This window comes from Haliotis rufescens, unplaced genomic scaffold (assembly GCF_023055435.1).
Source record: "Haliotis rufescens isolate VD_foot unplaced genomic scaffold, xgHalRufe1.0.p SCAF_16, whole genome shotgun sequence".
NCBI classification, from domain to species: domain Eukaryota; kingdom Metazoa; phylum Mollusca; class Gastropoda; order Lepetellida; family Haliotidae; genus Haliotis; species Haliotis rufescens.
This window is the reverse complement of record NW_025963846.1, coordinates 30,197,808-30,211,100: the sequence shown is the minus strand read 5'-3', so window position 1 is coordinate 30,211,100 and position 13,293 is coordinate 30,197,808. Positions and strand designations below refer to the sequence as shown.

The window sequence follows — 13,293 nt, the reverse complement described above, 5'->3', positions numbered from 1 at the left end:
TAACTCATATAGACCAATATCCCTAACTTCAAACTTATGTAAAGTAATGGAATTAACGGCTAAAAATAGATTACAACATTACTTAACCCAAAATAACATCATAAACCCAGATCAAAGCGGTTTCACTCCTGGCCGCTCAACCCTAGATAACCTCGCCCGACTAGAACAAGATATTAAGACAGGCAACTAAATAAACAATATACCACAGGCATCTTTTTAGACTTCTCTAAAGCTTTCGACATGGTATGGCACAATGGGCTAATACAAAACTTAAAAAAATAGGACTCAAAGGTCAGATAACAAACTACATCCAGGACTTCCTGAACAATCGTAAAATAACCGTGGGTATAGACCAAACTCTATCGGACCAATGTCCCCTTGAAAATGGTACTCCACAGGGCAGTATCCTCAGCCCCACCCTCTTTAATATAATGATAAACGATCTATTCGAGGGCCTATCCCCTAAAGTAAACACATCAAAATTCGCGGATGATGGAGCCATCTGGATCCGCACTAAAAGCATGAACATGGTCCAAAATTTACTCCAAAAATCTCTTAACAAAACACAACAATGGGCTGACAAATGGGGCTTCTCCCTTAACTCAGAAAAAACAACAGGAATAGTATTCAAACATAAAAACATGAAACCCGCCTCCCCAATCCTCCAGCTAAACAATCAAACAATTAAATTTCAAAAACAAACCAAATTCTTAGGACTTATTTTCGATGAACATCTCACCTGGGATGCTCACATCCAAAACCTAACAACTAAATGCAGTAAAGACCTAAACACCCTAAGATGCCTAACTGGCTCTAACTGGGGAGCATCCAAAGATACCCTCCTCTCTCTCTACATATCACTAATTAGATCAAAACTAGACTACGGCTGCGCCATATACAACACCCTAAACAACTCTCTATCTAAAAAACTTGACTCAATACAATATCAGGCTCTCAAACTAATCACACGCACCCAACATGGCACCTCCTACACCTCACTTCAGGCCTTAACAGGAGAAATGCCACTAAGTCTACGCAGGGAACAGCTAAGCTTAAATTTCTGGGCCGCGTCCCAATCAAACCCTCTCATCCAAAACTTAATAAACCAAAACATCACCCCCAAAAACCAAGCTCTAGCTAGTAAACACCCCTTACTTACCCCAATATCCCAAAGAATAACAAACTACCTAAATGAACACCAAATTAAAAATCTTAAACAAAACTGCAAACAATCAAATATCTTCACCCCTAAACTTAAAATACCCAAAATAGACACAACACTAGCTAGCCAAATAAGTAAACAAACCGACCCAAACATAGCTAAAACTACCACACTAGCATACATACACGAAAATTGGCCAAATTGGTGTCACATTTACACGGACGGATCCTCAGATCCGACCTCCAAACACACAGGTTTCGGAGTCCATACCACACAACCAACTAAAACCACACAATCCTTCCGACTCCCAAACAACCAATCAATATTCACGGCAGAACTAATGGGCATGGCCTCAGCCCTCCATAATCAAGATTCCAAAAAACAAAACAAAAATCCGAATACTTACCGACTCCCTAAGTGGACTGCAAGCCCTCCAAAACAAAAATACCAAAAACCGACCTAAATTAATAAATCAAATACTTAAAAGCTCCAACGAACTAACTAAGGCAGGCAAACAAATAACCTTCTTGTGGATACCCGCCCACGTAGGAATATACGGTAATGAAAACGCCGATAATCCCAGAAATAAGCTTAAATTTACCCATCTCAAAATCAGAAATTAAAAGTGTAAACAAGCAAAAAATCACAAAAAATGGTATAACCTATATCTAAGCTCAAATAGCCAAATCAAAAAAGTGCTCAGCAAACCACTAACCAAACCAAAAATTCTCCATCCATCCAAAAAAATCGACAGAGTAATCACCAAACTCCAAACAGGACACACCAACCTAAATAACCATCTAAAAAAAATTAAAAAACATACTACAGGTAACTGCCCACACTGCAAACAACCAGAAACCCCAGAACACGCACTCATCCACTGCACACACTACCTAACACATCGAACCGCATTACAAACCACCCTCAATCTAAACAAGGCTCTAACTCTAGAAGCAATAATAAACCCACAAAATAAACTAGAAAACATCAAGGCCTTAGGCGTATTCTTAATCAAAACGGAACTAATAAAACGCATCTAAAAACACAATAACCTAACAAATCAAAATCACATAAACAAACAAACATCCACCATACCCAGCTCCCTTAGTTCTCCTCCCCAATCCCATCGGCATCTATTCCAAATCTCAAAATTCCCAAATTCTATATAAGCAACCCCTAAAACCCCCCTCTTGGGTTGCACAGACCACTTTCGCCCCTTTCGGAAACACATTAAATGGCCTGGCCGGGCCCGTGTGCGAAATACGCATCAGTCGGAAAGCGCACGTTAAATCTCCAAAGTAAGTAAGTAAGTAAGCTTAGTCAGTTGTGCATTTACAACCGGCCTGAAAATTAATAATGACGGTTTGATGTGCATTTCTTTGTTGTGTTCACTAGGATGATTAGTAGTGATGGTATTTGAATTATTAGACACTATTTATTCCAATAGAGGAATAGGGTTGGTGAAGAGGCAAAGCTGATTTGAACAACATAAACAATTAATAAACAGAAACTGTACAAAAAACAGATGAACTGTACAAACAATCATGATGCAAATTTTCACTGAATCAAAGTCATATCTTTTCACGACTCAGATCAGGCTGTAAAAACTGCTAATTTTAAATGACCCATCCCGCACCTATGATTTGGTTTGTTGTTTTATGCTGCACTCAGCAATACTCCGTCTATATGTAAATAATCGAGTTTGGACCAGACACTCCAGTGATTGAGATCATGAGCACCGACCCACACAATTGGGATCAATGACATGCATCAACCAAGTCACCGAGCCTGACCGCCATCTGACCGCATTAGTCAACTCTTTAGACAAGCATAATCGCCTGTTACGGCAAGTATTGGGCTACTTTATATTTGTGTGTCCAAATTACGTCATTATCAGAAATAATATGTATTATTATACACATGAATATGATATAAAAATGGCAAATATGGTTGAATATGAGCATTGATCTACGAAATTGGAGCAGAATTGTGAATATTCACCTAATGAAGGAGTAAGTATATACTCCGAAATGTTGTTATCCTCATAATAAAGAAGTTGACATCAATAATTTCCTCCTTTAAGTCCTTATGTGTATCACTTGTAAATAATTTTCATAGACTTCAGGAGTATGTCTGTGATATATGTGTGCACTTAAAAAAAATCATTACATCCTTACCTGGGGCAGGAATAGATAATTTGAAAGAAACAATGGTCAAATTTATAGCCAAATACAGGTATTTGAAGATTTTCAGTTGTGGCGACACCTGCAGTGAAACCCATACATTATTTGATTTGTAGTGGTAAACTGTCTGTAGCTGTAAAGAAGTTCCGAAATTATAGCGAGTCCCTGCTCAGACATTAGGAGGAACAAGATGACATAGATATTCACCCATTTGCAAAATGTACAGCCTGAAGTATGTTTGTTGCCACATATCAATAAAATAGTTCCATATTAGCTGATTTATTTGTTGTAATGCAAGGGCAGAAATAGCATCAGTTATTACTGACAAATATCTCTTGTAAAACCTTTCAACATGTTCAAATGACACATCGAAAGGCCATTGTGAAACATTGTAATCTGACAGCCCTCACTTACTTACTTACTTTGGAGATTAAACGGGCGCTTTCCGACTGATGCGTATTTCGCACACGGGCCCGGCCAGGCCATTTAATGTGTTTCCGAAAGGGGCGAAAGTGGTGTGTGCAACCCAAGAGGGGGCTTTAGGGGTTGCTTATATAGAATTTGGGAATTTTGAGATTTGGAATAGATGCCGATGGGATTGGGGAGGAGAACTAAGGGAGCTGGGTATGGTGGATGTTTGTTTGTTTATGTAATTTTGATTTGGTAGATTATACTGTTTTTAGATGCGTTTTATTAGTTCCGTTTTGATTAAGAATACGCCTAAGGCCTTGAAGTTTTCTAGTTTATTTTGTGGGTTTAGTATTGCTTCTAGAGTGAGAGCCTTGTTTAGATAGAGGGTGGTTTGTAATGCGGTCCGATGTGTTTGGTAGTGTGTGCCGTGGATGAGTGCGTGTTCTGGGGTTTCTTGTTGTTTGCAGTGTGGGCAGTTACCTGTAGTATGTTTTTTAATTTTTTTTAGATGGTTATTTAGGTTGGTGTGTCCTGTTTGGAGTTTGGTGATTACTCTGTCGATTTTTTAGGATGGATGGATAATTTTTGGTTTGGTTAGTGGTTTGGCTGAGTACTTGTTTGATTTGGCTATTTGAGTTAAGATATAGGTTATGACTTTTTTTGGTGATTTTTTGCTTGTTTACGCTTTTAATTTCTGATTTTGAGATGGGTAAGTTTAAGCTTTTTTCTGGGATTTTGAGGGATCGTTTAGCTGCCTTATCGGCGTTTTCATTACCGTATATTCCTATGTGGGCGGGTATCCACAAGAAGGTTATTTGTTTGCATGCCTTAGTTAGTTCGTTGGAGCTTTTAAGTATTTGTGTTATTAATTTATGTCGATTTTTGGTTGTTTTTTTTTTGGAGGGCTTGCAGTCCACTTAGGGAGTCGGTAAGTATTCGGATTTTTGTTTTGTTTTTTGGATTCTTGACTATGGAGGGCTGAGGCCATGCTCATTAGTTCTGCCGTGAATATTGATTGGTTGTTTGGGAGTCGGAAGGATTGTGTGGTTTTAGTTGGTTGTGTGGTATGGACTCCGAAACCTGTGTGTTTGGAGGTCGGATCTGAAGATCCGTCCGTGTAAATGTGACACCAATTTGGCCTAAGTGCTTACTTACTTACTTATATTGAAGATTTAACGTGCGCTTTCCGACTGCAAGCGCATGTCGCACACGGGCCCGGCCAGGCCATTTAATGTGTTTCCAAAAAAGGGGAAAAGGGGATTTGTGCAACCCAGGAGGGGGGCTTTAGGGGTTGCTTATATAGTAATTTTGAAATTTTGAGATTTGGAAAGAATGCCAAGGGTGGGTGGGGGACGAACTAAGGGAGCTGTGTGTGTTGGGTGGTTGTTGGATTAGGTAGTTTTGGTTTTATTATTTTATTTGGGGTTTAAATGCGACTAATTACTCCTGTTTTTATTAGGTATATGCCTAAGGTTTTGAATTTTTCTTATTATTTTGTGGATTTAGGATTGATTCTAGTGTAAGTCCGGTTTTAAGATTTAGGGTGGTCTGTAGTGTTGTTCTGTGTATTTGGTAGTGTGTGCAGTGAATGAGTACGTGTTCTGGTGTTTCTTGTTGCTTGCAATGTGGGCAGTTTCCTGTTGTGTGTAGATTAGCTATTTTACCGTGATTATTTAGTTTGGTGTGGCCTGTTTGTAGTTTAGTTATTATTATGTCGATTTTTTTGGATGGTTGTAGTATTTTTGGTTATTTACTTGGTTTTTTTTAGTACTTTCCTGATTTGGCTATTTGAGTTTTGGTATATATTTTGCCATTTTTTGTTGATTTTTTGTTTAGTGACACTTTTGATTTCTGATTTTGAGCTGGGTAAGTTTAAGCTTTTTTCTGGGAGTTTAAGGGATAATTTTGCTGCTTTATCTGCCTTTTCATTTCCAAAGATTCCTACGTGGGCGGGGATCCAAATGAACTCTATTTGTTTACCTGCCTTAGTTAAGTTGTTAACCTGTGTGTTTTGAGATCGGATCTGAGGATCCGTCTGTGACACCAATTTGGCCAATTTTCATGTATGTGTGCTAGTGTGGTGGTTTTAGCGATGTTAGGATCGGTCTGTTTATTTAGTTTTGTTTAAGATTATTTATTTTGTGTTCATTTAGGTAATTGGTTATTCTTTGGGAAATTGGAGTAAGTAGTGGATGTTTCCGGGCTAGGGCTTGGTTTCTAGGGCTAATATTGTTTTTATCCCCCGCCGCGCGAAAGCGCGAAGCGGGGGATATAGTATTCACGACCGTCCGTACGTCCGTCCGTCCGTCCGTACGTCCCACCTGTTTGTTGCCGCGATATCTCAAGAACTAAACACTGGATTGTCTTCATATTTGGAACTATGGTGTATATACAGACTCCGCAGACACCAGTCGGTTTTGGTGACCTTGATCCCATTTTCAAGGTCACAGCAGACAAATCTGCTTTTAGAGTTGGAAAACGGTGTTGCCGCGATATCTCAAGAACTAAACACTGGATTGTCTTCATATTTGGAACTATGGTGTATATACGGACACCGCAGACACCAGTCGGTTTTGGTGACCTTGACCCCATTTTCAAGGTCACAGCAGGCAAATCTGCTTTTGGAGTTGGAAAACGGTGTTGCCGCGATATCTCAAGAACTAAACACTGGATTGTCTTCATATTTGGAACTATAGTGTATATACAGACTCCGCAGACACCAGTCGGTTTTGGTGACCTTGATCCCATTTTCAAGGTCACAGCAGGCAAATCTGCTTTTAGAGTTGGAAAACGGTGTTGCCGCGATATCTCAAGAACTAAACCTCTTGATTGTCTTCATATTTGGAACTATGGTGTATATACAGACACCGCAGACACCAGTCGGTTTTGGTGACCTTGACCCCATTTTCAAGGTCACAGCAGGCAAATCTGCTTTTGGAGTTAGAACACGGTGTTGCCGCGATATCTCAAGAACTAATCGCTGGATTGTCTTCATATTTGGAACTATAGTGTATATACAGACACCGCATACACCTGTCAGATTTGGTGACCTTGACCCCATTTTCAAGGTCACAGCAGGCAAATCTGTTTTTGGAGTTGGAAAACGGTGTTGCAACAATATCTCAAGAACTAATCGCTGGATTGTCTTCATATTTGGTACTATGGTGTATATGGCGGGGGATATTTCGTCACTCTGTGACAAATACTTGTTTATTAAGTTTTCGATTAAAGGGTTTGATTGGGACGTGGCCCAGAAGTTTAGGGTAAGTTGTTCCCTACGTAGTTTAAGTGGCATTTCTCCTGTTAAGGCCTGGAGTGAGGTGGAGGAGGTGCCATGTTGAGTTCGTGTGATTAGTTTTAGGGCTTGATACTGGATTCAGTCTAGTTTTTTAATGAGAGAGTTGTTTAAGGTGTCGTAAATGGCACTGCCATAGTCTAGTTTGGATCTAACTAGTGATATATATAATGAGAGGAGGGTGTTTTTAAAGCCCCCCCAGTTGGAGCCGGTTAGGCATCTTAACGTGTTTAGGTCTTTTCTGCATCTGGTTACTAGGTTTTTAATGTGAGCATCCCAGGCGAGATGTTCATCGAAGATTAATCCTAAGAATTTGGTTTGTTTTTGGAATTTGATTGGTTTGTTGTTTAGTTGGAGGTTTAGGGAGGTGGGTTGCATATTTTTGTGTTTAAATACTATTCCTGTGTTTTTTTTCTGAGTTTAGGGAGAAGCCCCATTTGTCAGCCCATTTTGTATTTTATTTAGAGATTTTTGTAGTAAGTTTTGGGCCATTTTAATGCTTTTAGTGCGGATCCAGAGGGCTCCATCATCCGCGAATTTTGAGATGTTTACTTTGGGGGATAGTCCCTCGAATAGATCGTTTATCATAATATTGAAGAGTATTTGGCTTAGGATGCTGCCCTGGGGAGTGCCATTTTCTAGGGGACATTGGTCCGATAGCGTTTGGTCTATGTCCACGGTGCTTTTGCGGTTTGTAAGGAAACTTTGGATGTAGTTAATTATTTGACCTTTAAGACCTATTTTTGTAGTTTGGTATTAGCCCGTTATGCCAAACCATGTCGAATGCTTTGGAGAAGTCTAGAAAGATGCCTGTAGTATATTGTTTGTAAAGTTGGCCTGTTTTAATGTCCTGCTCTAGTCGGGCGAGGTTATCTAAGGTTGAGCGTCCAGGAGTGAAACCGCTTTGGTCTGGATTTATTATGTTGTTTTGTCCCAAGTAGTGTTGTAACCTGTTTTTTGCCATTGATTCCATTACTTTGCATAAGTTAGAAGTTAGGGAGATTGGTCTGTATGAATAAGCCTGGTCAGCTGGTTTATTGGGTTTGGGGATTGGTATGACCAGGGCTTGTTTCCAAGGTGATGGGACCTGTCCGTTTAGATATATGAGGTTATAGAGTTTCAGAAGAGTTAGGAGTAGTTTGGGTGGTAGTTGTTTAATTATCTGGTATGAAGTAAGGTCTAAGCCTGGGGCTGACAGCACCATGTTAGGATTCTTAAATACAGTTTCAGCTTGACATTGAGTACTTTAAACTTTAAAGCGTATAATCTATTCACAATAAGTTAGCTGCGTCTGCCAATCAGAGTCGGCAAGTAAATACGAGTAGGGGGCTAATTTCTAAGGTAAACTTGTTTCAATGTTTAACAACTATTTGTGTGAGACGATATGTGTTTAATTCCATATAGTTTACTTCAAAGCAGGTTATCACAATAAATTGAGTCGTGTATAGTATAAGTTGGAGTAGAGGCTAGTTTCTAATGCAAACTTGTTTTAACATTTCAAAATTATTGGTCTTTGCAAGTCATCAATCCAAGTTCAATTTTATTAATTTAACCAAGGTAAAAAAAAATAAGATGTCATTTTCGTCAAGTAATAATTGCCGTTTTTGCTTTTAGCGAGTATTTCGCCAATCAGTGCCGTTTTGCTAAGGTGTCGTTTTAGCTATAACCCGCATATTGCACATTATAAGTTTCAATATATAATCATTTTAACCAGTGGAATAAGTTAAAAAATGAAATAAAAAACATATAGAAAATAAAGGTGCTTTCATAAACAAGCACTTGTTATAAAATGTGCAGCCGCAGGCAATATTTAGGAAATTTTTATATATATTTAGACGGTCCTTATTTTCGCACTCAACATTTCATAGAAACCTTTGTAAAAGGCACTACATGTCATCATCAGATCATGCAGTACTGATGGATGATCAATGATTTCGTAGCGGTTGTCATGATTTCTTCTTCTTCGTCTTCTTCCTCTTCAAACGGCTCTTTTCAGGGCCACCCCACTCTCCCGAAAGAACGCTTTCATCGTTGCTTTGCCTGCCAACCACAACAAAAAAAACTCCTCCTCCTGACTTCCCGTTTACGTCAGCCCAGTCCCAGATTCATCAGCCCTTCAGGTCGATGCCCTATCCATGAGTTGGCAAAGGATATTCGCCTACGCCTTCCCTCCTTGGTCTCTCCTGGACAGAGTTATAAGAAAGATAGAGGACACAGATTGCGTCATGATTCTGATTGCCCCAGCGTGGCCCAACAGAGATGGTTTCCAAGACTGATTCCACTTCTCAAAGAAGAGCCTCTCAAACTGCCAGAACGTCTCAATCTCCTCCACCAACCCAAATCGGACATATTTTACGGCAACCTGACAAATCTCCACCTTCACGCCTGGAAACTATCGCAACAAAGATGCAAGTTTCCGGCTTCAGTTGATTAGGTCATAAAACGGGAAGGATGCCACAAGTGCCAAGTCTTCTACAGGTTTGCCAAGGGTGACATCAAGAAGTATGGCATTGGTTTATTCCCCTTTTCACCCATGTTCCCTTACTTTACTGCTGCCAATTCTCCGGGAGTACAAGATGGCAGATCCCACCTTTCCCTCTGGTAAATACTGGCTATGATGTAATAGAGGTAGGGTTTTCACAGGAATTATCAAACAACAGTTATCATTGTGTATAATTCTAAGAATACTACCGCTATTACATAAGGAAATGGTCCTTCCCACCTCCCAAATATATCTTATATCTAGCTGATTAAAGGGGTTGTTGGAAAGAAGTGATGTTTTCCCGCCTTCCACATGTGCAGGTGCAGTTTGACAAGAGATAGGATTTACCTCAAAACTATGGGATAATTTTCAGTGAAGAGGACGTCTGTTGGAAAAAAACTTAAAGATTGTATAGTGTGATCATTGCCACAATGGGAATTGTGGCTATGATGTAATAGAGGTAGTATTCTCAGAATTATACACAATGATAACTGTTGTTTGATGTTTAGGTATTCAATTGTAACGTTAAGCTTTTCCGGTTTGGCGAATACCCCTTGTGCCTCAAGTTCATCAAACTTTGCTTGTAACATGTCCATCATTTCCTAATTATATTGCTGTAAACAGCCTATCTGTTGAAGGGGAAGTGTCGGTCCCATGTTAACCACAGCCTTCCTGTCTCTGTTCGCTCCATTGTACTTGGAGATTGAAGGGTTGAACACATCATCAAACTCTTCATAGAGAGAGGTAAATCTTTGACACATATCATCAGGAAGGATGGAATCTGAGGACACACTTAGAAAAAGGTCTGGAGGTACCTGCAGTTGGTGGAGATTTGGCTGGTTCATCACAGGATGTGAATCCTTGTAATTGGTCTCCCTTGACAAAAGTGTTCATGATTCTAAAGTATGATTTCATTGTCAGGGGCATGGGTGGCCCAGTCGTCTAAGGCGCCGCGATTCGCTGTGCAGAGTTGCGTCCCTTGGGCACACCAGAAACCTATGATTGTGGGTTCGAATCCCGGTTCGCCCCGATTATGTTTCTAGGTTTGTCAGCACCATACCCGAGCTCGTGGGTTTCACCGAAGTGGTAAACGTCTCAGACCTGCATCACTTCGGGCTTTCCTCCCACATTAAGCTGACACGCCGCGATATAACTGGAATACTGTTAAAAGCGGCGTTAATCCCAACTCACTCATTCACTCATTGCCAGTTGTGTTTGCAATTCTAATCACGTGACCATTAGACGTAACATCCTGACATGGGGGTCATGTTTTTTGAGATGGGAACCCCCACATTGCTAGGACCGAGAGTACACTGAACCTCGCCTACCACTTTTATTAGGGTGACACCATCGGCCTGACGGGCTCGTTGAGATGCCTTAGTGAAAAATGCTCAACTAGACTTGATGCTAGGCCAGATTGCTATTTTCTGTCCTGTTATTTCAAGAAATTCTATAATCAAAAACTCAAGATCCGTTCAGGACATTTGGCAGAAAATAAGGCATCATTATGGTTTCCAGTCTACTGGTTCTTAGGCGTGACGAGCGAACGCTCTAACCACTAGGCTACCCGACCGCCCCTCCGAAAATGAGCGCCTGCGAGCCATTGGTATGCTTAAAGCAGGATCAAGTCAACGTGATGTTGCAAGACAATTAAACGTCCACAGAAACACCATTTGGTGTTTATTGCAACGTTGGCTACAGACGAATGCAGTCAGAGACAATCCTCGGAGTGGCAGGCCACGCGTAACCAATAATCGACAAGACAACTGGATTCAATGAACACACCTATGAAATCGATTCCGGCCAGCAACAGTGACTGAAAGAGGCATCCCTGGCCTTCAACGAATATCTTCTCAAACCGTACATCGCCGCCTCAGATATGCAGGGATTGTCGCCAAAAGACCCGCCAGACATCCTATTTTGACAGGAAACCACCGTCAAGAGCCCGTCTATAGTGGTGCAGACAGCGTCAACGCTGGACGGACATGCAGTGGGGACAAGTTCTATTCACTGACGAGTCTCATTTCCACCTCAGCCACAGCTCTAGATGGACTCGAGTGTACCGACGTCGAGGTGAACGTTACGTCAATCATTGTGTCATGGAATAAGATCGGTTCAGGGACGGCATCGTTATGTGTGGGGTTGGTTTCCAGCAAGACATAGGACCTGTGTGATAGTGGTAGAGGGAAATCTCAATGGACAGCGCTACCGCGAGAGATCATCGGCCCTGTTCTACCGTTTTTGCGTCACCATGGCCGAGGCATTACCTTTCAACATGACAAAGCCCTTCCATATTATTGCTCGATTTGTTCAGGATTCTCTTCAACAAAACAACGTGAATGTCATCCCCTGGCTGACTCACTCCCCTGATCTCTCACCAATCGAGCACATGTGGGATGAGCTGGATCAGCGCTTCGACGGTAACCACATGTCCCACAGACACTCCAGGAACTTCGAAACATGCTCCAGCAGATATGGACAGATATCCCACAGGACTTTGTGCGACGCCTGGTCAATTCCATGAGACGAAGATGTGTTGCTTGCATCACAACCAGAGGTGGACACACACGCTATCGATTTGTAAATTGACATTTTGGCTTGTTCATGTTTTTTTATGAAATCAAGCATTTTCTGAAGTCAGTATGGCAAATTAAACCATTTAAACACTAGGAGTCTTTTATCTGTTGCAAACCGAAATTGTTTCAGATTTGGTAAAAAACATAACTTTGCATTAAATCGTGTTCAATGTCACAGAAACTTTTGTTGTTAAGTATATTAAATGTTTTGTCTGACATTTGTTTTAGGAAACCTATTACTGGAACAGGAATACTCAAATTAAATGGGATAAAGAGGTAAGAACAGTTTCTGATGTTCATGAGAAAGACCCTTAGAGGACTTAACTGTTTTTGGCCATCATGTTTTGTTTTATTGTCGTTGATGTATATTTTGAAAGTAACGGCGCCCCTACATCATTTTTGATGTTGTCAATTTAGACTTTTGTTCTGTAAATATCATACATTTATTATGTATTTAGCATATTTAGTGATGGAATATATTTATCTCAAAACATGAAATTGTCATCCTACTGGAGTGGAATAACATTCTTTAGCTGGAACGTCTTCATCAATGATTCAGAGTAAGATCATGAAGGTCACAACGAAAATTATGCAGGTGAGCTTATGCCATATCGTGGCGTCCGTCGTCCGTACGTCAACAATGTATTCTAAAGACTTCTTCTTCTGAACCACTTATTAAAAATTAACGAAATTTGACTGGAAGCATCCCTAGGTGTTGCGGATTCAAAATTGTACAAATGGTGGGGCTGACTCCCCAAGGAGCTGAGGGGTGGGGCCAAATAGGGGTAATTTGGCTATATTGCTTCAAACGACTTCTTCTCTGGAACTAAGATATAGATATCAACCATATTTGGTTGGAAGCATCCCTAGGTGGTGGGGATTTAAAATTGTACAAATGGTGGGGCTGACTCCCGAAGGGGCTCAGGGGTGGGGCCAAATAGGGGTAATTTGGTTACATTGCTTCAAACACAGCTAAAAAAGTGTAGGTTTCCGTCTTCCGGAAACCTTCCGGATACCTACCAATTTTGGATCCAGGCCTGATACCAATCGGGAAAAAAAATTGGGGGGTGCATTTTGTTCAGTTAAGTGTGAAACACATAACAAAATTATCTTGAAAATACCAAGAAGTTTGAAGGTTACTGAAGGTATCTGGAAGGTTTCTGGAAAGTATCCGGATGCAAATT

At 40.6% G+C, this 13,293-nt stretch overlaps 1 protein-coding gene across 1 annotated transcript in view; it reads left to right on the top strand.

Annotated features, from left to right (window-relative positions):
• The window catches only part of LOC124119557, a 128,338-nt gene that overhangs the window by 35,074 nt on the left and 79,971 nt on the right, over window positions 1-13,293 (top strand). Inside the window, exon 4 of the mRNA XM_046482111.2 lies at window positions 12,338-12,385. Coding sequence (XP_046338067.1) covers window positions 12,338-12,385 — 48 coding nt within the window. The remainder of the gene's footprint in view (window positions 1-12,337; window positions 12,386-13,293) is intronic.